General features: G+C 37.4%; 1 protein-coding gene across 1 annotated transcript in view; it reads left to right on the top strand.

Annotated features, from left to right (window-relative positions):
• Window positions 1-25,670, top strand: part of CSMD1 (CUB and Sushi multiple domains 1) — a 1,149,005-nt gene that overhangs the window by 1,091,039 nt on the left and 32,296 nt on the right. Inside the window, exons 54-57 of the mRNA XM_065681530.1 lie at window positions 344-517; window positions 16,698-16,886; window positions 19,230-19,403; window positions 20,795-20,977. Of these exons, the coding sequence (XP_065537602.1) occupies window positions 344-517; window positions 16,698-16,886; window positions 19,230-19,403; window positions 20,795-20,977 (720 nt within the window). The remainder of the gene's footprint in view (window positions 1-343; window positions 518-16,697; window positions 16,887-19,229; window positions 19,404-20,794; window positions 20,978-25,670) is intronic.

Here is a 25,670-nt window from a genome sequence, read left to right on the forward strand (position 1 = left end):
TTTTTTAAGATCTGATACATATTAGATGGGTGTCAAATGAAAAGATATGTATCAATATTTATGTGGCAACTTTCAACAAAAGATAAAAAAGGAGATTCTGAAAGTTTTATTGAAAAATGTGGATTTTTCTCCTGACACTTAAGAATTATGAATAAATGCATCCTACTTTTTCTTGAATTTCTTTTATAAATATAAAAGAAAAATTCAGAAGGAAAAAAAAATCCAAAATAAGTACAACAACAAAAAAAAAACACAACAAAGGAGCTCAAGCCTATAAGCAACTCCATGAAACCCAGTACCTTTCAGTTGAATGCTAGCCTATTGTTTTTTTTTCTTTTAACAGCAATCACATGTGGACATCCTGGGAATCCAGCCCATGGAATGACTAATGGCAGTGAATTCAATTTAAATGATGTTGTAAATTTTACTTGCAACACCGGGTATTTACTTCAGGGTGCATCTCGAGCACAGTGCCGGAGCAATGGGCAGTGGAGTAGCCCTTTACCCAGCTGCCGAGGTAAGAAACGTCATATATTCTCTGCTCTCTAATGACTTATTTCAGGCAAGATCCTTTGCTGTGCCTTCAAAATATTGGGATATAATTCAGAAACCTGACCTTTTGGCACTTATTGACACCTTCACATGAGTTTTTGCATTTCTATATTGGAAAATGGACTTAAGGCTGAGTGTTGAGGAAGCGTAAGCTTTTCAGTATTTTACCTCAAAGTTCTCAGACTTCAATTCCTAGCATGTCATTTATGCGTATATATGTGATATGTAAGGTGTACTTTGCATCACAAAAGTTATATTACGTTAATAAATCAGAGTTGGCTATCTAGCTTGAATTAGGCGCACTAGAGTACAGTTTCCATAGATGGTCTATTACTCTGAGAGGTTTTAATAACTTTTCTACATATGAAACTTAACTTTTCTTTCTCCAGAAAAAAATGGTAAAGTAGGATTAAATTCCTGTTGCTTTTTGCAAGGCATAACTGAACTTGATTGCTAGTCTGCTCTGAGTAAGATGTAGATGTCTGAGAGATGAGAATGAAGCAAGGGTTCATGTTCTGAAGTGCGTATTAGGAAAGGACAAAAATAAGTAATTAAAAAATGCAGTGTAAGTAAGATCAAAGGCAAACAAGTCTCTGAAGTCACCTTGTTGTTTCTATTTCTATTCATGGCCACTGTTCTTACTTATTTTCCTCAATCTATGGCTATTGTTGCAGAATATGGAGTTAATACAAAATCTTTGTTCCGTTATACCTGTATCTTTATCAGACCACTAAAATCAGTTCATATTGGTCAATTTTTGTTATTTTACGATACTGTGAAATGTTTTCTTCTGAATAACTGAGTCAAATTGAATATCTTCTGGCTTTAACACAGATGAAAATTGTCAGAGAGGTGAAAAGCAGGACATGAGGTGAATCGTAACATCTACTGAAAGATCTCGAAAGCTTGGGAACACATTTTTGAGATACTGTATATGCCTTTTTCTGAAGGCTCCAGACAGAAATGGACTGTAATGGAGCTAATTATTCAGAATACAAGTCTGGAATTCTGTTGTGCTCCCTAGTTAGACCCTCCAGGTCCAAGTTAGACAGCTTGCCGGAAAAGGCCTAAAGCAGATATAATAATGTTTCCAGAAATACGATGCTAGTAAGCATTTCTTGAGTATTTTCTTTCACTGGAAGAATGATCACTTAAAAGTTAAATCAATGCAAGTAATATGCTTTTTGTGCTTTGTAACTTGTCTTTCGTGTGCCTAAGTAAATTGCAGTCAGCGAAATTGTAAGAATACTAACACTGGGACTAAAGATCATGTAAAAAAAGTTAAGCTATTGGTTGCTTCATTATCTTCACCTGTTGGTTTATTAAGAATCACATTGCATTACAGTGGTTGTTCCTAAGAATAGTAATTGTCTTTGGTGATTAACTCATCATATTTTTTCAGAGATAGCTGATGTAATTTCAAGCTCAGTGTGTGCGGAATTAGATCTTTCATTCTCATTAAAACAATACAGAGATGGCAATTCCCTCAGTCACTACCCTCCAAAGTTATTCAAGTGAGCTAACAAGCATAGCAATATAATTGTTGGAATGGAGAAATGGGAGTTAGCAAACTCTTCCTCTTTAGACTCATGTACTTCCCCCCCCGCCTCCATGCCATTTTGTTTTGCTAGAGTTTAATGAACAAACTCCTCTGCCTCATTTGTGAAGCATTGAAGTGATGTTTATTTGTCAAAAATATCCACTTTTTCACATATCTTGTATTTTTTCGAAGATCTTGTAGGTACAATCTGAATCTGCTCTATTTGGCTGTCATGGGCAGAGATTGCATAGTTTTACTTAAATTCAATGCCATTTACGAGCTGATTTACTCAGCGATTTATATTGAACTCAAGTACATTTATTAAAAGGAAAACAAGTGACAATGAAAGAGAAAAAAAAAAAAAAACTAATGCAAAGACTCTGAAGATTTTAAAAAAACCCAAAATAATTAGGAGCCTTACAGCCTTCCAATGTTTCAGTTTCATCTCCTGTCTATTTTCCCTTTCCTTTTTCATTTCATCATATAAATTTGAATTTGATCCAGGCCAATTTATGATCTGAAATCTTTTGGGAGGTTGGTTTTCTGAAAGTAATGTCAAATATGGCATTCAACACTTTACTAGGCATGGAGTGCTCCCACAGAACACTTCTCTGCATGCATCTACCCGGTTGAATTCTACCTGTATATCTGTGTAAAGGAGTCTTTTGTACTATAAACTGCCTGCCTGTAATCTCATAGCATAATTACATTTACATAATTTCAGTGAGAGCAGAATTTGATATAACATTTGATACTTCAGTAAATACAATATTTTTGGACCATGTGCTGTGAAAACTGTTATAACATTTTTATTGTAATTATGCTTTTTTATATATAACAAGATATAGTTTGGATTAAAGGATGAATCTGCAGAGTTCAAAATGACTAGAGATACTTCTTGCTGAAAAGATTTAAATAAAATAAATCTTGAATTATATTATTTACGTGAAAGAAAAGTCCTGATTGGCTAGATTTAAGAAATGATAAAATGCATTTCAGTGATGAAATTATGCTGAAACTATAGTTTTACATCCACAATTAAAGAATAAAAAATCAAAATTCTACCAACTATAAATGGCTTATATAAAATTTGCTCTTAATTAATTGATTAGAACTTACTAGAGCAAGTAATAGCACTTCTGTCATATGCCTTTTATTCTAAAATTGCCTTTTATCTAATGGGTGAAAAAACATTTCTATTAAAGTTCATTGTTAGTGACAAATTATGAATTTGTGCACGAAGAAAGTAAATCTTCCTTTAGATATACTGCTGGAAAGGGATTGATGTTCCTGATAAACCAGCATCATTAATTCAACAAAGATTTTACATATGACCTTTCTATCAAACCTCGGTAGAGTTCACTTGAGTCAGTGATGAACTTGACTTCACTGAGAGTCTACATGCAGTTGCTACAAAATATAGTTTACTGCTCAAAGCTATTGCAGAACATTATTTTATTTTATTTTATTTTATTTTATTTATTATTTTATTTTGCAACTGAGCTATTATCTGTGCGTGGGAAACCTTGATATTTTTAAAAAATAAATCTGGGAAGTTCTCAGGCACTCTTTTGCAGTGATACATTGATTCTACCTGTTGTGTCAGTAGTAGATTAACTAATAAGTTAATTCTCAGGAAATTTAACAAAGAAATTTTATGAGGCTTTTTGCCTGTCAAAGCAGTAGTGCACACAAAAGATCATATGTGCTACCCTAGAACCATATGATAAAAACTCATATGAAGAGAAATATTTGAATATGTTTGTATATGGTAAACACACTGAAAGCACTTAACTGCTTTACAGTGGTATTTCCCCCCTACTTCAGAATGCCATTATTCTGATAATAGAGTAATTATTTCATCTGTTCTGTCACAACAAATAAAAGCTTTAATCTCTTAAAATGAACACCTTTTTTTTATATATTGGATTTTGGATCTGTCTCCTGAGGTAACATAATCATTAAAACACCTACGTCTTGGAAAAAATTGCTTTCCCACTGTTTCTTTCACATGTAAAAAAAAAATTGTGTGTGTGTATATATATATATTTGAAGATTTGTAATAGTCTTTTCTGAAACGTTAAGATCACTGAAGTATGATTTTTAAAACATAATTTGTGAGATGGGACATTTTCATCTCCACATGGATTCTGGCTTTGCCTTTACCTTTTGATAAGGAACTTGTGGTGTGTTCAGTTTTCTTGCCTTTAAACTGGAATCAAGTGGCACTGGAAAAATTCTGATAGCCAAATCTTTGTTCTCTTCAGCAAACCTGCCTGTGTAGGACTTAATGCAGCCTGAATGTTCTACCCCAGAACTACCTGTGAAAATATCTAATCCTAAACCAAGTACATTCAGTGTGGAATTTTTTTCCCCTTAGTAGTTTCGAACTGCTTTCCATTTTATCTATGGAAGCACAGAACGCCAAGTCTCTGCCCTTTCTACTTGTCATAATAACTCCTAACCACCAAGATGAGAACAGAATCAGATGGTATCATAAGGGCTCTGCACTCCTTATTGCACTGCAGGTCATTTTTCAGTACATTATGCTTGAAGTAAGAACTTCTTTATTAAACACCACACTTAACCACATCTTCTAGAATGCAGGTGTTTGCAAGAGGAGATTTTATTGCTCCGAATTCTTTGCTTTGGCATTGGATAAAATGTACTATTACTTGTCAGTTCATAACGCAGTGTCAGATTCATAATCTGTGTCAGGAAAAGTGTATATACTTTGCTGCTGTTCCCTTCAAAGTCCATTATATCTGCTTACACATGACATTTAAGAGCTTTTCTTCCATTAAAAGCATGTTTCTTAAAACTAGAAATGTTTTACTGGGAAGATCTGTTTGTCAAAGTTGCAGGGGTTTGAGCTAGGTCACATGCTGCAGTCTGTACCAGTAAGTCCAGGCTATTTGTTAGTAAGAATTGTGGTCTCAGTTGTTAATTTCTCCTGGTTTTGTACTGAGTTTCTAATTTGAAAGGGTTTTTTTTTCTCATTGCTGATAGATTCTTGAAAATCTCAATTAGCCTGTTTTGTCTTATCAAGAATCTGATACCTACAAGGAACTGTCAATTTTGTCATGTTTTCATTAGAGGGTATATTGTTTGAACCAGTGGTAATATGTTCCATTCCTTCATTGACAAGAAAAATAACCTTTCTGATGACAGCTGATAGAAGGCTGGGTGAGGTTGAAGTTGGTGACCAATTCTCATCCAAAGATAAAGCAACTAACTCTGAATTTAAGTAGTTTTCCATCATATAGGTGGGAAAATTGTTTTTCATTCCATTTTGTTTTCTCAAAGTCGGAGGCTTTGTTGAGACTTTTGCATACTTCAAATATTAGATATACCTAATCCGTTCATGTTGATGAAGGCTTATTAGAGCTGGAGTTCAATTTCTTAAATAAAAAGGTGAGATGCTGTGGGAGATGTCATACAGTGTCTGAGATATTTACCTGAAACTGCAGAGATGACACAGGACTTACAATTATTCCGGCACCTCTCTGGAGCGGTATCTGCCTAGAGATTTGTCAAAGACGTTTCAAAAGGCAGTAGGAGCATCTACTGAGGCCACAGAATAGAATTCCACTCCCATGTGAAAAACAGTGCTCTGATCAAGAAGGATCTAAAGAAAAACTTGAAAGTACGATCTCAGAGTTTGTAGTACTATGACAAAAGTTAATGTTTTGATACTATTTGCATATAGATGCCCACAAATGGCAGGTAATGACATACATATAGCTACCAGCTAGTGTGATGCCTGTGTTCATGCTGGAGATGGAATAGAAAGAAGAGCTATCATAAGTATCCAAGAGACAATTACATGCTTTTAAAATTAGTTAATCTGGGGTTCCAAAGAAAGTGTTCCTTTATAAACTTAAGTTGGACCAAAACCATTCAAAGTTTAAAAAAATAACTGCAAGTTCATGGAACGTCTTTTATCGTACTTCTTACTGCATTTTTATTTTAGTATAGAGCTAGCTAGTTAGTTATCAGAGCACTTTGGCAGACTGCATGACTGCATTTTTTTTTTTTTGGTCACAATGAAAGAGTATTTGGCATATTTATAATAATGGCAAATATTTTGGAACACAAAAGTGATGTGTGTCTTAGTTTTTCATCTCACAAGCAAACAAATATGAACTATATTCTTCATTGAATCTAGTAATGTATTAAGGTCTTGTTTATACCACGATATTATTTAGCAAATTATTAGTGTTAATTTGCACTAAGATCAGCAACATTTATACGGCATAAACAGTGAAAATTTCTTTGGTCATCAGAAACAATTTCAGGACCTAGATTTTGGATAGATTTTAATAATATATGTAAAAATATGAAACAGTCTGCTTCCTAAATAAATATTGTAGGTTTATGATTTACATGGCAGAATTACAATAAAATCACTTTACAATGGCCCCCATTAAAAAAATAACAAAATGTCAGATTCCCAGGTATTTGAGACTTTAGCAAAGTGAAGCTGTAAGTTGTTGCTGGTGACAGGCGGGATACACCAGTCCCAGAGAAGAAAAAGGGTTTTGGGGCAGGAGTTAGCAGGGCTTATTGACAGGGCTTTAAACTAGTTATGAAGGGGGGAGGGGATTTAACTGGGCCTGTTGGGGACAAGCCCAAGAGGAACATGCTAGGGATTGAAGGATGGCAGGCTAAGGAGGACTATCAATCTCTTGTTTCACTTGTGGGAAAGGATAGCTTTTTAGACCCTGTCCCGCAGGGGAAAAAGGGTACTAGGACTGGCTCCCTGAAATGCCTGTACACCAATGCACGCAGCATGGGGAATAAACAGGAGGAGTTAGAAGTCTGTGTGCAGGCTAAAGGTTATGATCTAGTGGCAATTACAGAGACATGGTGGGACAGTTCACATGACTGGAATGTGGTCATGGATGGCTATGTCCTTTTTAGGAAAGATAGGTCAGCGAAGCGAGGTGGTGGAGTTGCTCTTTACGTGAGAGAGCAACTAGAATGTATTGAGTTCTGGCCGGGGTCGGATGAGGAGCAAGTGGAATGTCTGTGGGTACGAATTAAGGGACAGACTGGCATGGGTGATACAGTTGTGGGGGTCTATTACAGACCTCCTGATCAGGACGAAGGAGTTGATGAGGCTTTCTACAGGCAACTGGAAGTAGCCTCGCGACTACATGCCTTAGTCATCGTGGGGGACTTTAACTACCCCGATATTTGCTGGAAGACTCACACAGCCAGTCATTCACAGTCTAGGAGGTTCCTCGAGTGCATTGATGATAATTTCTTAATGCAAATGGTGGACGTACCAACTAGGAGAGCAGCGCTGCTAGATTTAGTACTCGCCAACAAGGAGGGTTTGGTCGAAGTGGTGACGGTCAATGGCAGCCTTGGCTGCAGTGACCATGAGATGGTGGAGTTTAGGATCCTGTGTGGGAGGAATAGAATATCTAGCAAAGCCACAGTTCTGGATTTCCGAAGGGCCAACTTTGGCCTCTTCAGTCAACTGCTAAGGGAAGTCTCATGGGAAAGTGTACTAGGCGGTAAAGGGGCTCAAGATAGTTGGTTAGCATTCAAGGACCGCTTCTTCCAAGCTCAGGATCGGAGCGTCCCAATGAGTAGGAAATCAAGTAAGGGATCTAGGAGACCGGCGTGGTTAAACAAGGAGCTGCTGGGCAAACTCAAGTGGAAAAGGAGAATTTATGGACTATGTAAGGAGGGGCTGGCCGCTTGGGAGGAATATAGGACAGTTGTTAGAGGATGTAGGGAGGCAATTAGGACAGCTAAGGCCTCCTTGGAACTCAATCTTGCTAGTCGGGTTAAAGACAATAGAAAGGGCTTCTTCAAATACATAGCAAATAAAACTAACACAAGAGGCAATATAGGCCCACTGCTGAACGAAGTGGGTGCCCTGGAGACAGAGGATATAAAGAAGGCAGAGGTGCTGAATGCCTTCTTTGCCTCTGTCTTTACTCCTGCAGACTCTCCCCGAGGGCCCCGGATTTCTATAGCCCCAGAAGGAGTCAGGACAAAGGAGGAGTTTGCTTTGGTAGATGAGGATTGGGTTAGGGATCAGCTATGCAATCTGGACATCTGTAAATCGATGGGTCCGGATGGAATGCACCCACGGGTGCTGAGGGAGCTGGCAGAGGTCATTGCTAGGCCACTCTCCATTATCTTTGGTAAGTCGTGGGAAACGGGCGAGGTGCCTGAAGATTGGCGGATGGCAAAGGTCACACCAGTCTATAAGAAGGGCAAGAAGGAGGACCCGGGTAATTATAGACCGGTCAGCCTTACCTCCATCCCTGGAAAGGTGATGGAACAACTTATTCTTGACTCCATCACTAGGCATATGAAGGATGAGGGGGTCATTAAGAACAGCCAACATGGTTTTATGAGGGGGAAGTCATGTATGACCAACCTTATAGCCTTCTATGAGGAAGTGACTAGGTGGAGGGATGATGGTAGAGCGGTAGATGTAGTTTTTCTTGATTTCAGTAAGACATTTGATACTGTCTCCCACAGCATCCTCATAGATAAGCTAAGGAAGTGTGGGCTTGACGATCAAGTAGTGAGGTGGATCGAGAACTGGTTGAAAGGAAGAAGGCAGAGAGTTGTGGTCAATGGCGCAGAATCTAGCTGGAGGTCTGTGACTAGTGGAGTCCCTCAGGGGTCGGTGCTGGGACCGGTGCTGTTTAATATTTTCATCAATGACCTGGATGAGGGAACTGAGTGCACCCTCAGCAAGTTCGCTGATGACACAAAACTGGGAGGAGTGGCTGACACACCAGAGGACTGTGCTGCCATTCAGCAAGACCTGGACAGGCTGGAGAGTTGGGCGGGGAGAAACTTGATGAAATTTAACAAGGGCAAGTGTAGAGTCTTGCATCTGGGGAAGAACAACCCCATGTACCAGTACAGGTTGGGGGTTGACCTGCTGGAAAGTAGTGAAGGGGAAAGGGACCTGGGGGTCCTGGTGGATAGGAGGATGACCATGAGCCAGCAATGTGCTCTTGTGGCCAAGAAGGCAAATGGCATCTTAGGGTGCATTAGAAAGGGAGTGGTTAGTAGGTCAAGAGAGGTTCTCCTCCCCCTCTACTCAGCCTTGGTGAGGCCGCATCTGGAATATTGCGTCCAGTTCTGGGCCCCTCTGTTCAAGAAGGACAGGGAATTGCTTGAAGGAGTCCAGCGCAGAGCCACAAAGATGATTAAGGGAGTGGAACATCTCCCTTATGAGGAGAGGCTGAGGGAGCTGGGTCTCTTTAGCTTGGAGAAGAGGAGACTGAGGGGTGACCTCATCAATGTTTACAAATATGTAAAGGGTAGGTGTCAGGATGATGGAGCTAGGCTTTTTTCAGTGATATCCAGTGATAGGACAAGGGGCAATGGGTGTAAACTGGAACATAGGAAGTTCCACGTTAACATCAGGAAGAACTTCTTTACTGTAAGAGTGACAGAGCACTGGAACAGGTTGCCCAGGGGGGTTGTGGAGTCTCCTACACTGGAGATATTCAAGGCCCGCCTGGACAAGTTCCTGTGTGATGTACTGTAGGTTACCCTGCTCTTGCAGGGGGGTTGGGCTAGATGATCTTTTGAGGTCCCTTCCAACCCTTGGGATTCTGTGATTCTGTGAAGAGTTTTTTGTTGTTTTGTTGTGGGTGTTTTTGCTTTACCTCCGTAAGAAGTTCTTGTTGTGTGTTGTTGATTTGCACCAAACTTTGCTAAAATTCTGTAGACAATTTTGTAAATGTGCTTTCACAAGCAGTGCTTTTTTTATAGATGGTGTTTCTTAGAATTGGTGATAAAGTCAGACTGAATTTCCTACTCTTAGTCACTGTGAGTGCCAGTCCCTGTACGTGTTCTAGATACCAACATTAATGCAGTACTTTTCAAATAAAAAAGTTTAAAATCACTGTTGAGCAGACATGAAAATTTAAAAAAGAAGCTTAATGTTGTTACTATTGGGGGGAGGGGGGGGAGGAAAGCATGAAAGAGTGGGAACAAGAGAAGAAATACTGTGAATTATGTACTTTTTGATGATCATTCTACTTTTTAACAGAAAACTGCCTAAAGGACTCTGACGTAGTCTTTTCACTTTTTTGTCCTCGAGGGTTTGAATCTACTCAGTGTGAGGTTCCAAAGTCATCAGGGCAAACTTGAAGCATTCTCCTGCTTTTCTCAGCAGACTAAATTGAGAGTGCCAGAATTCATTTCCCATGTAACGCTTGACAGCTGTCATTGAGAGAAAGCAATCTCTGTCTACTCTGACTGTGATTTACAACTTAGTCTCTAGGGTGAAAGGCAATCAGGGAAACTACTGCCTTACTTCTGTATGCTGGCCAACTCAATTTCTTTTCTGAAGTAATCCTTACTGCAGCCCTCTTTAGCAACAGCACATATGTGTGTGTATATATATATATACTTAAAAATCTATAGCTGATGTTAAATTGCACTGTAGGCATAAGCTTGTTTACTTTTTAGCTTGTTGGACAGCATTCTCTTGCATAATGTTTTGATTAAACTTCACATATGAAGCAAGAACTTTGCCACAGAGAGTACATGCTTAAGTTGTGCACTGAGTGATTATCCTGTATTTTATTCATCACTGAGTTGGCTAAACAGATACTACTGGTACAAGAATGAGAACACTGTATCACACAGACAAATTGATACTTTGGGTCTGTATTATATTCCTTAAACCTTCTATATTTCTGGCCTGCATGAAGAATTAAGTTTTTCTATTCCCGGTGTGTTTCAAAGATAATTCAGTTAGAATTGCTTTTGGGTAGCTTTAGGGCAGCACATCTTCGTGAAACAAAGTTCTTTTTTCTTAATTTCTAATACTGGCTTTTCAGAAGCAAACTTGTCAGGCTTACCCATTAAACCAATGCTTTACTTTTAAGCAGTTATATTCTATTTTGTGTTATTTTAATAACCTCAACTGCACTAATAAAAGGGACAGCTGTTGTGAATGCTGTTGTGAGTGGCTCTTAAAAGTTAAACCTAGAGAAAGGTTTGAGTAATCCATAGAATGGGGAGAATTTTTGAAAATTTTATTCATTGAGAGTTCCATTCATGGAGAGATTTCCAATTTTTTTCAGGTTTTTCTTCTAATAGAATAGTCCAGTATTAAAATCAGAAGAATTTGTCCAGTTAGTTTCAATGTTTTGTTTCAACTAAGCCAGTGTATATTTTAGTCCAATAATAATGATTTTCACTAAATTGCCATGGAACAAACATTTTTGTTATTTCTTTTAAGCAAATTCTAAAATGTAATTTCACTGTTTACTACTTTCATTTTTAAAGATTTTTGTCTGTACAGCATTTCACTGTTTATTTTTAAATAAAACAGTTTCTACTTTGATCTAGAAATAAAATAAGCATTCACGATCGTGGTTAAAGAAATAGTGATTTCCAGTGTTCTGGAGTTCTCACAATGCCCAAATGAGATATCCACATAACTGATAGCCCATTAATTAATGAGCCCAAATTAATGGCTTTAATGTTGTTTTATTTTGCTTACCTGAACAAAATCAAACCAGGAAAAAAAGTTGGAAATGCTGCTATTCAGACAATTCTGTTTTCAAGCTCTTATTACAAAGAAGAGTTAAACAAAGGGCAAACCACCAATTCCACCTATGCTTTCTGGTGGCTTTCAATGCAAAAGCTTAAGGATGAAATATTTTGAAAATATTGCATGTCTTTACAGGAATTAATTGTATCAGTCTTCCTTAAATATATCATTTTCAGTCTTCAGATTTACTCACATCTTTGTTTCTGTGCTAACATTCATAGGAGCAAAGTGATTGAAAATGAATGAAATTAAGATGGAAATTAATGCAGAACTTTTTTAATTTTAATGCCTTTATAGCACTATTGTAACTTTTATTTTCACTGATTCTGAACAGTTGTTATTTTAGCCATGGCATTATAAGTATAACCTGTTTGTATTTAACATATAGGGTCTGAGAAAAGAAGTAAAACAGCAAGAAACTTTGTTCTGAGACAAAAAAAAACAATCAAACTGTCATGGTTTAAGTGCAGTCAGTAACCCACACAACCCGCTCGCTCACTCACCCCATTCCCCCCACCCCCGGCTCCTGGAGGGACGGGGAGGAGAATCAAAAGAATGTAACTCCCACGGGTTGAGATAAGAACAGCCCAGTAACTAAGGTATAACACAAATCACTGCTGCTACCACCAATAATAATAATGATAAGGGAAATAACAAGGGAAGAGAATACAATGCCACCAGTCGATAACCAGCACGACCGAGCAGTAAACTAAACCTTCTGGGTAACTCTCAGTTACATCCTGGGCATGATGTGCTGTGGTATGGAATACCTCTTTGGCTAGTTTGGGTCAGGTGTCCTGTCTGCTTCCTCCCAGTTTCCCCTCCTCCGTAGCAGAGCATGAGAGTCACAAAGTCCTTGGTCAGAGTAAACATTACTGAGCAGCAACTAAAAAGATCGGTGTTATCAATGCTGTTCCCAGGCTGAAAGTCAAAACCACAGCACTGCTCCAGCTACCAGGAAGGAGAAAAAATGACTGCTACTGCTGAACCCAGGGCGCAAACAAACAAACATACAAACAAACAAACAAAAACACCAACAACAAAATCAAGACCTAAAAATCCCACCAGAATAATAAACTAAAAATATAAATTGTATGGAGGAGGATTCTTACAAAAGAAATTTTGAGCAGAATGCACAAGAAACTAAATTAAGTACTGTCGTGGTTTAAACCGATCCACACAGCTCGTCCACTCACTCCCCGCCTTCTTTCCCTCCCTCTACTCCTGGAGGGATGGAGAGGAGAATTGAAAAGAATGCAACTCCCACGGGTTGAGATAAGAACAGTTTAGTAAGTAAGGTATAACACAAATCACTACTGCTGCCACCAATAATAATAATGATAAAGGAAATAACAACACCTCAACACCAGCCGACCAATAACTCACCCCACTCCCCCCAGCCAAGCACTGACTGATACCTCTTCCAACCCTGCAGTCCCCAGCCCTTCCGGGTAACTCCCCGTTACATCCTGGGCATGACGTGCTGTGGTATGGAATACCTCTTTGGTCAGTTTGGGTCAGGTGTCCTGTCTCTGCTTCCTCCCAGCTTCCCCTCCTCCCTGGCAGAGCATGAGGCTCAGAAAGTCCTTGGCCAGACCAAAGATTTGAGCAGCAACAGAAAACATCAGCGTTATCAGCTCTCTTCCCAGGCCAAAAAATGAAAACATAGCACTGCACTAGCTACTAAGAAGGAGAAAAATGACTGCTATTGCTGAACCCAGGACAACAAACAATATGAATCTTGTCTTTTAGCTTGGAAAAAAAAGTCCAGTAATATGTGTTCACATGTAAATTTCCACTATATTTGTGTTTTCATTAATGACATCTTACTGTAATAGTGTATGTACTGTTTAAGCTGCAACCAATTTCTAATGCTCTATACTTTGTTAAAACAGTGTGGATAATACTAAACGCAGGCTACCAAACGTGCTACTAAACATTTCCTGTGGATCTAGGTAAATACTTCAACGAGCCCTAGTTGCACCAGCATAAAATTTCTAATACAGAAAACTTTTAAATATATTGTTAAATTGATATTAATTCACCTTTAAATTATTAAAGGGTTTTTGCGAGTTTATTCCAGAAGATTTTTGCAGTCATAAAAGACAATTAACTTCAATACTTTTTTACCTGTAAAGATCATTTAAAGAAAAAGCTGCTCTTGCTGGTAATCAAGATGATTGCTAAAATAAGTAGATATCAGTAGAATGGAAAAGCATCATTTTATTCTAGTTACTTTCTGGTACGAAGTTTCATTGAAAAATGATGTATAGGTCTCAGGAAGCCTGAGTTCAATTCTGTACCCATACAGATAATCCATACAACCTTATTACTGTGTTGTTGTGAAGTTGGGGATCATAACTGCATTACTGTATAATAGCAATTTTAGCTAAATAGATTGCCAAATATTCACTTCTGCATTTGAAATTAAATGTATCTATATATTCAAACTAAACTGTGCCTAGGCATGGGTACTTATGTGCCTGTCTCCAATAACTTTCTCATTTGAACCAAGGAGCACATCCACAGGAATTGTTCAGAGAGGAGTTCAGGGGTTAGCATAGGAAGCAAGACCATTCCTGAGGAGCAGTCCAGAGAAACTTACCCTAGCTGGGAGGGTAGCAGAGTACAACAGCAAAATGACTTCATGCCAGAGAACAAGTACTGATGCTCTTTCCTTCATGTTGATGCAGTTATAGCTTCAAATGTTTAGGAAAGCATATACATATGTAGAGAAACTGAGTTTATGCTTGTGCACAACAACTTATGACTATGCAGAAGATGCAGGCTAGTTCCAAAAGCAGGAGCTTTACAGCAGCATCTACACAACACATCTAAATGCCTAAGAAACAGGGTTAATTGGGATGCAGTGTGCATGGCTTCTGGGAGCTGTGCTAGTTTCTGTAACACAGAATTGCACTGTGAATACAGACATATGAGCTCATTTAGATCTAACTTAATACTTTGGTAGGACTTCATGTCAGCGGCCTATTTTAAAGACTTTCACTTGTGTCCCTGTTGTACAGTGATACTTACACTGCCAGTGAAATAATTAAACTCAGATGGCAGTGCTTAGTAATAATGGAAAAAAGCAGCGCAAAAGAATTTATAATATAAAAAGAATAAAGCATTTTCTCCCGATAGTACTCTTAAATATATATCCCCAGAAGCAGGAATTTTCAGAGTTGTTCAGAGCAAGTACAGAGACGCAACTTCTGCATCAAAATCTTTAACAACTTCCAAAGAGCAGTGAGATTTTAGGACTTTGCATTTTTTCCTCTTCTATAGGACTTAAAAAAAAAATCAGGAGGTAAAAAGGTATTTGCTTCCATCAGTAAAATCCCAGAGGAAACATTTGTTTATTTAACCTACACGTCTGATTTATGCATAATATCTATAAGGTTATAACAATAAGTTTAATTAAATGGTAGTAAACTGAAGTATAAACTAAACTGTTCCAGTTTAAGGTAAATGTAACTTCTCCGGTGAATTATTTTGTAGAATTCACCATAAAATGGAATGGGAATAGTTTCAATAAGGAGACTGTAGCTTTATTACTCCTTAGGAAAATAAAAATTAGGCCTCTTCCACTGTGTCTTTTCATCAGTCCAGATAATGCCTTACTAATGCTTTGTGTACATTATTGTAATACTTTTATTGTATATATTGTAATATTTTTAAATGTACTTTGCTTTTCTGTGTAATTTTATCTTAAGTGCTTCCAATAGCAATCAGTGGATGGCAGATAGGTTTGCTTCACGTCAAAGAGCGTTTTCCTCCCAGACCCAAATACTAGTAAAACAATTGTTATGAAGGAAAAAACTGAGTTCATATGGGATGTTCTTTAGATCTAGGTATATGCTTGTCTAGAATCCAATGCAAGAATGAAATTTTAAATGTTTAATGCTTTTAAGATTGTGGCTTTAAAAGAGAAAGAAGAATAAAAACAGCTTTAACTGGTTTTGTCACAAAATTAAATTTTAAGATGTTAGTATTTCTTTAATATACTTATTGAATGAAATATTCTTTCAATGAATAAACATTTGCAAAAGCTGACTTGTTCTAGTGTATTAACTGATCGGTAAATTTAAATTTGATGTGTGATGAAAACCGTTTGAGTAAAAAAGATTTCATTAGTGTCTCCATATATCTTATGTTTAAAATGGTAATGCTATCTGATGTTCTTCTCCACTGGTTTCTTGTTCATGAAAACTAATTTGAACTGGTTGATATACTTGAAATGTTGATTCTTGCTGTTGTTTAATGAGCTGTAATTTATAATATTAATAATATTCTAAGTATTTTTTTATTTATACTATTATATTTAGAGTGAAAACAGGGGAAGTGTGGAGGAGGCATTTATAACTTTTCAGATAGCTTTCAGATTGATAGATAGTTAAAGTAGGAGTTTGCAATGGAGACCTCAGTGTCTCACCATAATCTTCTGCCAACAAACCATCATATTCACTGCAGAATATAAACCAAAGGACTGGGGGAGCAGATATACCTTATGTAAAACAGCCATTACAAAGCACATATTTTTTTAGGTGCTTAGAGTAAAATATTTGGGTTTTTACTACCTTCCTTTTTCTGTTCTACATATTAATAGCAGAAAACATTCTTGTAAATGTTGGAAGCAATTTTTCTCATTACAGGAAATCTAAAAAGAAAATTTTAAAGTGTTATTGTAACTATTTACTGATTTGATTTTAATTTGCTTTCCTTCACAAAGAAATAAAATAGAAGACCAAACTGAGCCTGCCAAGAGAATGATAAAAAATTCCTTCAATTTCTCTTTCACCTTCAAACCACTTGTATGTCCAAGACTTTTACAAGAACTGGAGTAAAATCGTAATATTACTTTCAAAGCAAAAATATCTAGAGATGTACTTAGAAGACAACATACCAATATTTAAATGAAATAAAAACCACAGAGGATATCAAATGACCACAGTCATGAGCTGCTAGTGAAGTATCAATAAAAACCCCAGTCAGAGTTTATTGATAACACTACTATTATGCATCAGTGATGAACATTCTGTCTTACAGTGGTGAACTGTTCTGATCCTGGCTTTGTGGAAAATGCAATTCGACATGGACAGCAGAATTATCCTGAAAGTTTCAAATATGGAACAAGTGTGGCATACCATTGCAAAAAGGGCTTTTATCTTCTGGGCTCATCTGCTTTGACTTGTAAAGCTAATGGCTTATGGGATAGATCACTACCAAAGTGTTTGTGTAAGTATTCATTCACCTGGATTAACACTAAGGAGTGGTGCATGAGTTTTAGTCATGATAGATTAAAAAAAAAAAAATAAAAAATGTGTAGCTATGTATAGAGAAACAAAATTAGACTTTAGGATCAGCACATTGCAAATTGTACAGTTCAGTAAGTAACATTAAGATGTCAAGATGTCAAGATGGCATGCAATTTATTATTAAAAATGGGATTAGAGGGAACTATAGCGATATAATTTCAAATGCCAGAAAGTTAAGATTAATTTCTCCTTTTGGTGTATTGTTATTTATCTGAAAACAGCTAGGGAAATCTAAAATTATTATTTACATGTTGCCATTTAGATTGATAGCCTAAGACCATTAACGCCTGTCTCAGAGTTGTTGGGTTGGGTTTTTTTCGTGGTACTGAAGCATGTATGCGAGAATAAATCTATGAAATGTTGTGTAGGAAAATTTTGCTCAAGAGGGTCTTTTCACAACATCATACTTCTTCCATCACTTTTTCCTCAGAGAGAGAGGAAATTTTAGTGTTAGGTATCCCTGCCTATGGCAGGGGGGTGGAACTAGATGATCTTGAGGTCCTTTCCAACCCTAACTATTCTATGATTCTATGATTCTATTCTAAATCTAGTATTCCCTATAATCAATTCAGTGAGCTTCATGTCTCCTCTAAAAAATTACAAAGTCAGTTTGGCTGACTTTCATTTTTTCACTGAGCTATTTTTCTTCTCTGATCGCTATTAATTTTTTTACATTAGATGTCTGGATTACTGTGCTATTATAGGAATTATAATAAATGAAATAAACTTTTGTTTCCAAATACATCAGATGATTTTAAAATTTTTGCTTTACAGAATTTTGATTCTTTTTCATAGAATTTTTCATTTGGTAAAATTACTGATGCAAGCATGTGCCTCACTTCCTGTATCTTAGAAAAAATATTATGTCTGTGGCCCAGCTCTGTCAGTGATCCTTTCCTCCTTCCAGGACTGGGGTCTCAGTGTGAAGGGACACTCATTCAAGGGGCAGAAGAGGATGAGGTATCTAAATTACCTAGAATAGCTACCTGTCTTTCCACATGAAGTATTTCAGAAGTTTGATAGCATTTACATGGCTTTCTGATTTTAGGCAGAGCTTGAGGAAATTCATAGTTGTCCATCCCCTTTAGAATAGCAGTTACTGACCTTGCTCTGGGAATGATTGTTTGAGGCCATGGGAACTTTCAAATGAACCTGGGGGGTGTCTAAAATCCTCAGTCATCTCCTGGATTAGCTGCTTTTCTGCTGATGATCTTGGTCACTGTCTGAATCCTAAATATTATGAGGACGAATTTAAAATCCTTTCCCTGGAGGAAAAACTCAGTTTTACTTCACTCAGTGAATGCAAATTTAGAAGAAGGAGCAAATAGAGTTCCTTCTATGAGAAATATCTATTTATCTATTCAGAGGCAAAGTCAGCGTCTTTTCAAGTGAGAGACTTTTCCTCTTTTATTTAAGGTTAAAGATTGCTTTTGGTGATAGAACAAAATGCTTGGAGAGGTAGGTGAGATAAATTTAGAACCCAAAGTAGACACCACCTTTACCATGATCAATTCTAGTTCAAGAGTGAAAAAGAGTTATGTAGAGTTTATTTTCTTTCGGTTTTGTCTCTCTTTACTGAATGACCTAAGTTTTACACAAAAACACATTCAGGATTTGATTTCTAGTTCAGTTGAAGACGGCATGTATTCCCTTATATAACATCTGAACTACTTGTTTGCAAGTTATACTGTACCAAAAGTGTTTATCTGATTTTTTCTCAAACAAAATGAGTACATTAACTTCAGCATAAATATTACTAATTTACAAAAATTATCAGTAATCCCTTTTCCTCTTGCTCACTGTAGTGCCACACATTGCTATGATGACAGGTTAAGGTTTTTTGTTTCTCTATACTGCCTAGACTGCATCTAGTTATTTTACAGATATTATAAAGCTACTTACCATTATCATATCTATAATATATAAACAAAATGCAACCTTGTTGGGTTTCTCCTTTCCCAACCTTAACAGAAATAGTGTGTATTATTTGTAAGGAAGGACAATGAACAAAAATTAATGACGAAAGAGCTCTGTATATTTTCGTGGAAAGGCTAAACTGCATGGGTTAGTTTTACATGTTTATGTTTAATCTAACAAATGACCAGTAAATCATCTGCAGCAACAGCAAAACTGAAAATATGAATGATTTTAAATGCAGACAAAAGTTTATGTTTTGTGGAAACAATCTGATATTTGAAGTTTATAATAGTACTTTTCTGTGCTATGAAAGCATCGTATAATATTGTGCTCTTTCCTCTGTTAGCCATTTCTTGTGGACATCCTGGGGTACCTGCCAATGCAGTTCTTTCAGGAGACAAATTTACATATGGCTCTGTAATTCACTATTCTTGCACAGCGGGTCGAAAGCTAATAGGAAATTCTACTAGGGAGTGCCAAGAAGACAGCCACTGGAGTGGGACTCTCCCTCACTGTTCAGGTACTCGTACCAAGCATCTTGTCATCTTGTAATTACATAAATAAGATTATTCTCAAGCAATTTTTAACTACAGTCAGATATCTGTATATCTAGATACAGTATGCTCTATACCCCAGTGTACTATATACCACAGTATACAGAAGCCACAAAATACTATTTACAATGTGGTAGAGTTGTGCTTAAAGAGGATGCATGTATTAAATTTTATTTTTATGAATACTGTTTTGTGTAAATACAGGTTGTCAAATAGGAAAATGTTGATTAAAAAACACCAAAACAAAAGTCGTAGATGTAAATTTCATACATTATATTCCTCTTTTAACTTACAGTAACTTTATGTAAGAGTTACAGTAACTCTTACATAACTCTTTTAACTCAATATTCTTTATTAGTGCCACAATGTGCAAATACTAGAAACCTCTGTAATGTTCTTAGTGCTGTCAGGAAGTACAAGAACAGTTTATTCTCCCCTAGACTAACTATGCAAATTCAGAAGCCATAAAACATTGCATAGTTTTGTTGAAGTCAAGAGCTCAGACAAGGATTTGCTACTAATGACATCCACAGTATTAATAAGTTTTGTAAGGGAACGCTTACTTAGAGCTGAAAGTTTCCTAATGAGAAATATTTTTTTTCCACACAAAATTGGCTTTTTGCTTATCTGAAGCCCACATTTGTCACTTTCACCTTTTTATCCAGTATAAAATGCCGGATCTGAGATTGCACGAACACTTCAAAATTTTAAGGTCAGAGACCTCTAGTGCTGATACCCACTGTATGCCACCACAAGATAAATTCCTATGCTGGTGGAAAGAGATTTTAATTGCTAATAATTTAGACTTTTCCGATATCAGTCACAAATATGATAGTATTTTTATAGACTAATAGATACTTAAATCATTAAAGATCATTGTAGCCATCTGCCATGACGGGGAAAATATATCTAGTGTAACTGCAACATTGTTGCTGATGCAGAATTGAATTTCCTAAGTTTGAACATGATGTGACACCATCTTGAGAGCAAGGCAGTTCCTCAGGAAAAAGAGAAATCTATCTCTGTTGAACAATATAGTGTAGAAAGTGTTATATCAAAAGGACAATAAATTCGTTGAACTGCCGATAAATGACAGAGGTTCTTCCTATGTTTGCAACTTTTATATTTTATTTTTATCACATTTTATGCTTGGGTCTATATAGGTCCAAGATAAGGTTAAAAAGACATGTCATTTTCATCTTTGGCTTTGGTTTCCCACCCTCACAGTGGAAGAAAAGTGATCAATTGTAACAGAAACAATGCTGTTAATAGTACTATTTGCAAGAGAATATTTTCACTACTGCTACATTTGCTCATAGAATCTCTTCCAATGATTTTGTTCTGTTGTGTTTTATAGGAAATAATCCTGGCTATTGTGATGATCCAGGAGTACCAGCTCATGGGTCTAGACTAGGGGATGAGTTCAAAATAAAAAGTCTGCTCCGTTTCTCGTGTGAAATGGGTTATCAGCTGAGGGGATCTGCAGAGCGAACATGCCTGCTTAACAGTTCCTGGTCCGGTATACAGCCTGTGTGTGAAGGTAGGTATTGATACCATTGGCATTGCTGTGGTTTAAGCCCAGCCATGCAGCTCACTCTCACACTCCACCTCCCTTCCTCCCCTCTGCTCCCGGAGGGATGGGGAGGAGAATCGAAAGAATGTAACTCCCATGGGTTGAGATAAGAACAGCCCAGTAACTAAGGTGTAACACAAAGCCACTACTGCTACCAACAGTAGTAATAATGATAAGGGAAATAACAAAGGAAGAGAATACAACCGCTCACCACCCGCCGACTGATACCCAGCCTGACCCCAGCAGTGATCTAGCCCTTCCAGGTAACTGCCCCTAGTTTGACATGCATGGGCATGATGTGCTGTGGTATGGAATACCTCTTTGGCTAGTTTGGGTCAGGTGTCCTGTCTCTGCTTCCTTCTGGCTTCCCCTCCTCCCTGGCAGAGCATGAGGCTCACAAAGTCCTTGGTCAGAGTAAACATTACCAAGCAACAACTAAAAACATTGGTGTTACCAGCGCTGTTCCTAGGCTGAAAGTCAAAAACTACAGCACTGCACCAGCTACTAAGAAGGAGAAAAATGACTGCTACTGCTGAACCCAGGACAGGAATTTATGACACCATTGAATGGCATTTATTAATGGCATTCTATTATTTCATTAAAAAGAAGTTCTATGCCAGAAATACACTTTCAAATTGCTCTGCAGAAACTTGGTATTAAAGAATTTGCCAGCGGTTAATTTCTTGCTTGAAAATCTGCATCCAAACTTACAAAGTTTTGGAATATGTATTTAAGAGAAGGTTGTAATAAAATAATCTTAGTTAAACAAATACTGAGCATGAAAGTAGAGAATACGTACATGAGTTAAATGTAAAATTAAACAAATGCATCTGATTGAAGATATGAAAATGGGGTGATAAATAAAGCTGTCATCCATCTTCTAACAATTAAATATTTTCATTTTCTCTTTCTATGTAATGTCTATGCATGAACAGATCATAAAATAATGTATTCTTAACTAAGTATAAATTAATATCTATTTCTCCACATAAGTTAGACTACTTTTTATGAGATACACTGTATGCTAGCTCTTTCAGATGAAATGTAACTGAGAAAGTTTCCAGAAATCACATTTTAGATAAAAAATAATAAATCTTTTTTACACTTTTTATGCACTGTCAGAATTAGAAAGCAGTAATGGAAGACCTTAGATTCAGTTTTAAAATTAATTCTTGTTTTCCAAGATATTGGAAAAGCTACTTTGTCTAATTAATTGTAGTTGATGGATTCTGTAATATCTGTTGTCTGCTGTGCTGAATTATAAAATGGAAGTTAGGAAAAAATGGTTTGTTCATTTTATTTTTTTCACCTAGGAATTTTATCACAGTATCCTAATCTAATAATTGTTCTTTTTCACAGACTAATCTTCTATCAATGTAGATATCGCCATAAATGTATGAAAATGGCAGTGGGCATAGGATCAGTATTTTCAGCAGGAAATTGAACTTTTTCAATATCCTTTCTTCTTCCCTTGCATGAAGACATTAGGTATAGTAGGACAGCAGCACTCAGTGCAAATAGAGGTGTTCGATGCTGCTGTTTTTCCTTTCTTTATCTTTTTGCTTCAACAGTCTGTTTTCAGAAAGAAGAAAGCAAACCAAAACACAAAGTCAAAAAAGCCCCACTTTTCTTTCCATTTTTCTCTTCTCCTTCAGTTGTTTCCTGTTTACTATAAATAAGCATGAGATTAGGTGAAGAACACCTTTTCAACCCTATAAGTTCAAGTTCCAAACTACTTAATTTTTCTCTGTCGTATTTGAAATTTTTACACATAAAAAGTGAATAAGACTTCATTAAAACAGACAATTAGGTATTACTCCAAATATCAGTAATACTCAGAATAATTTTTAATTGGCAAATTGTGTTCATTTTAATGAATCCTATAATCTATAACCATTACATTGTAAGTTTCTACATTATTACATTCTAACTATTATGCTGGGGGCCATCCAGTTGGGATTCCTGGAGGACACCAAGCTGAACAAAAAGTTCAGAAAAGTGCCCTTGCTGCAAAGAAGGTTAATGGTATCCCATGCTGCCGTGGGAGGGAAGTGATCCTTCCCCTCTACTCAGCACTGGTGAGGCAGCAGCTGGAGTGCTGCGTCCAGTTTTGGCTGCCTCACTAGAGCTGTCTTACTAGAGAGACATGGACTTCCTGGAGACGGTTCAACAAAGGGCTATTAAGATGAAGAAGGAACTAAAGCATCTGTTCTGTGAAGAAAGGCTCAAAGAGACTGTTGAGCCTAAGGAAGACAAGGCTCAGGGGGAATCTTATCAACATACTTGAATATCTAAAGGCAGGGTGCACAGAAGATGGCACCACAGGCTCTTTTCAGTGGTGCCCAGTGACAGGACAAGAGGCAATGTGCGCAGGAGGTCTTAAATTCAGGAAATACTGTTTTTACAGTGAGGATGACTGAGCACTTGGCACAGGTTGCCCAGAGAGGTGGTGGAGTCTCCATCCTTGGAGACAATCAAAAGCCATCTGGATATACCAATCAAAATCCATCTGGATAGACCTCATAGCAGCTTTCCAGTACCTGAAGGGGGGCTATAGGGATACTGGGGGTGGACTATTCATTAGGGACTGTAGTGACAGGACAAGGGGTAACGGGTTAAAACTTAAACAGGGGAAGTTTAGACTGGTTATAAGGAAGAAATTCTTTCCTGTTAGGGTGGTGAGGCACTGGAATGGGTTGCCCAGGGAGGTTATGAATGCTCCATCCCTGGTGGTGTTCAAGGCCAGGTTGGACAAAGCCTTGTGTGGCATGGTTTAGTGTGAGGTGTCCCTGCCCATGGCAGGGGGTTGGAAGTAGATGATCTTAAGGTCCTTTCCAACCCTAACTATTCTATGATTCTATATGTTCCTGGGCAACTAGCACTTAGTGGTCTTGCTTGTCCAGGTTACTTCCAGAGATCCTTTCCAATCTCGGCCATTCTGTGATGCTTTCATTCTGTGAGTCACTTAAATAGGAAGATGTAATAGATTCAATTAAGGAAATATGAGGAAATTTAATTGGTAAAATAAGTATTATAAGTAGTTTAAGGATTATTTTATTGTCAGCTACTCTCAAATTACCATTTTGCCAAATATTAAGTATTTGCAGGCTTGTTCTCTGCAGATATATTCTGTAAATCATTGCATCTAAGCTTTCTTAATGCAGCTCAGTGTTCCATCTTGACCAGTATCTGCACATATCACAGAATCACATGGTCTTTAATTTGATTTATTCATATTAGCATAGCAACATAGAACATTTTGGGTTGGAAGGGATCTTGAAAGATAATCTAGTCCAACATCTCTGCTATGGGCAGGGACATCTTCCAGTAGATAAGGTTGCTCAAAGCCCTACTCAACCTGAAATATCACAATAAGGTCTCTCCAGAACCTTCTCTTCTCCAGACTGAACAGTCCCAACTCTCTCAGCCTTTCTTCAGAGAGGTGTCCAGCCCTCTGATCATTTTTGTAGCCTTCCTCTGGACCTACTCCAACAGGCCTTTCTTGTGCTGGGTGCCCTAGAGACAGATGTGGTACTCCAGGTAGGATCTCACAAAACTGGAGTAGAGGGGGAAAATCTTGACTCACTGACCATGCTTCTTTTTTTGCAGTTCAGGGTATAATGACAACTGGAATTCCTCCAGTTCTCTAAGGAGGAAGGAGCAGCAGAGACAAACTGCTATGTAGTGACTGTAACTCCCCATCCTCTGCCCCTTCTACAGCACTTGGGCAGGTAGAGAAGCCTGACAGAATGAAGATAACTCTGGGAAAGAGGGGAGGAAAGGTGTTGTTTTAATGCCTATCTTTTTGTCCCTATCCAAATTTAATTGGCAGTGAATTAAAGGAATTGTCCACAAGTAGCATCTGTTTTGTGCTCAGTGGTAATTAGCAAGCATTTTCCGTGTCTTAATCTCAACCCATGAGATTTGTCATCCTTCCTGCTGAGAAGGGGGCAGTGAGTGACTGGCTGGGTAGGCATTTGGTTGTTAGCCAAGGCTAATCCACCATGATATTCCAAGCCATTAAGTTTAATCATACTTATATTCGATCGTATCATTGTATTAGACAGATCATTTCATTTCACAAGAGACTGCACTTACTTGTGCTGTGAGAAGAGTAGAAAGGAGTTGCCAGCTCTTGAAAGCTGTGCAAAAGACTGTTGAAGTACGTCCTTCCAGTCTTAAAACCCACTTCATAACTCCATGGAAGACTGAAGGAAAGAGTTTGATTTAGATGCACATTTCTTAATAAGTTTTTATTAACCGTATTAACCTCTTAACCTCATGATAGTTTTATTTTAATTTATTCATATGGAGTAGTCTGTCCATCAATGGAATGTTACTATATTTCTGCCAGTGACTTGTCTGCTGGCATGATCTAATAAAGATGCTTTACAGAAAAGTTGTTAGAAAAATACAAAACAAACAAACAAATACTTCTCAGATTGGCTGTTCCATTGGAAAAACAGACAAACTACTAAACCCTTCCAGAAAAGCAACATGTAGTCAAAGTAAAATGCACGATTATCAAATCTTGGGTGTAAAAGGATGAAACATAGTAATTGTCTTAATGTATAGCCACAGATGCTGAAAAGGTATGGATGCCAATACAGAATGTATGTATTTTTCTTTATTAAAAAAAAGAAATCATCAGAAAGATCAT

The sequence above is a fragment of the Lathamus discolor genome, chromosome 5 (assembly GCF_037157495.1).
Source record: "Lathamus discolor isolate bLatDis1 chromosome 5, bLatDis1.hap1, whole genome shotgun sequence".
Lineage (NCBI taxonomy): Eukaryota > Metazoa > Chordata > Aves > Psittaciformes > Psittacidae > Lathamus > Lathamus discolor.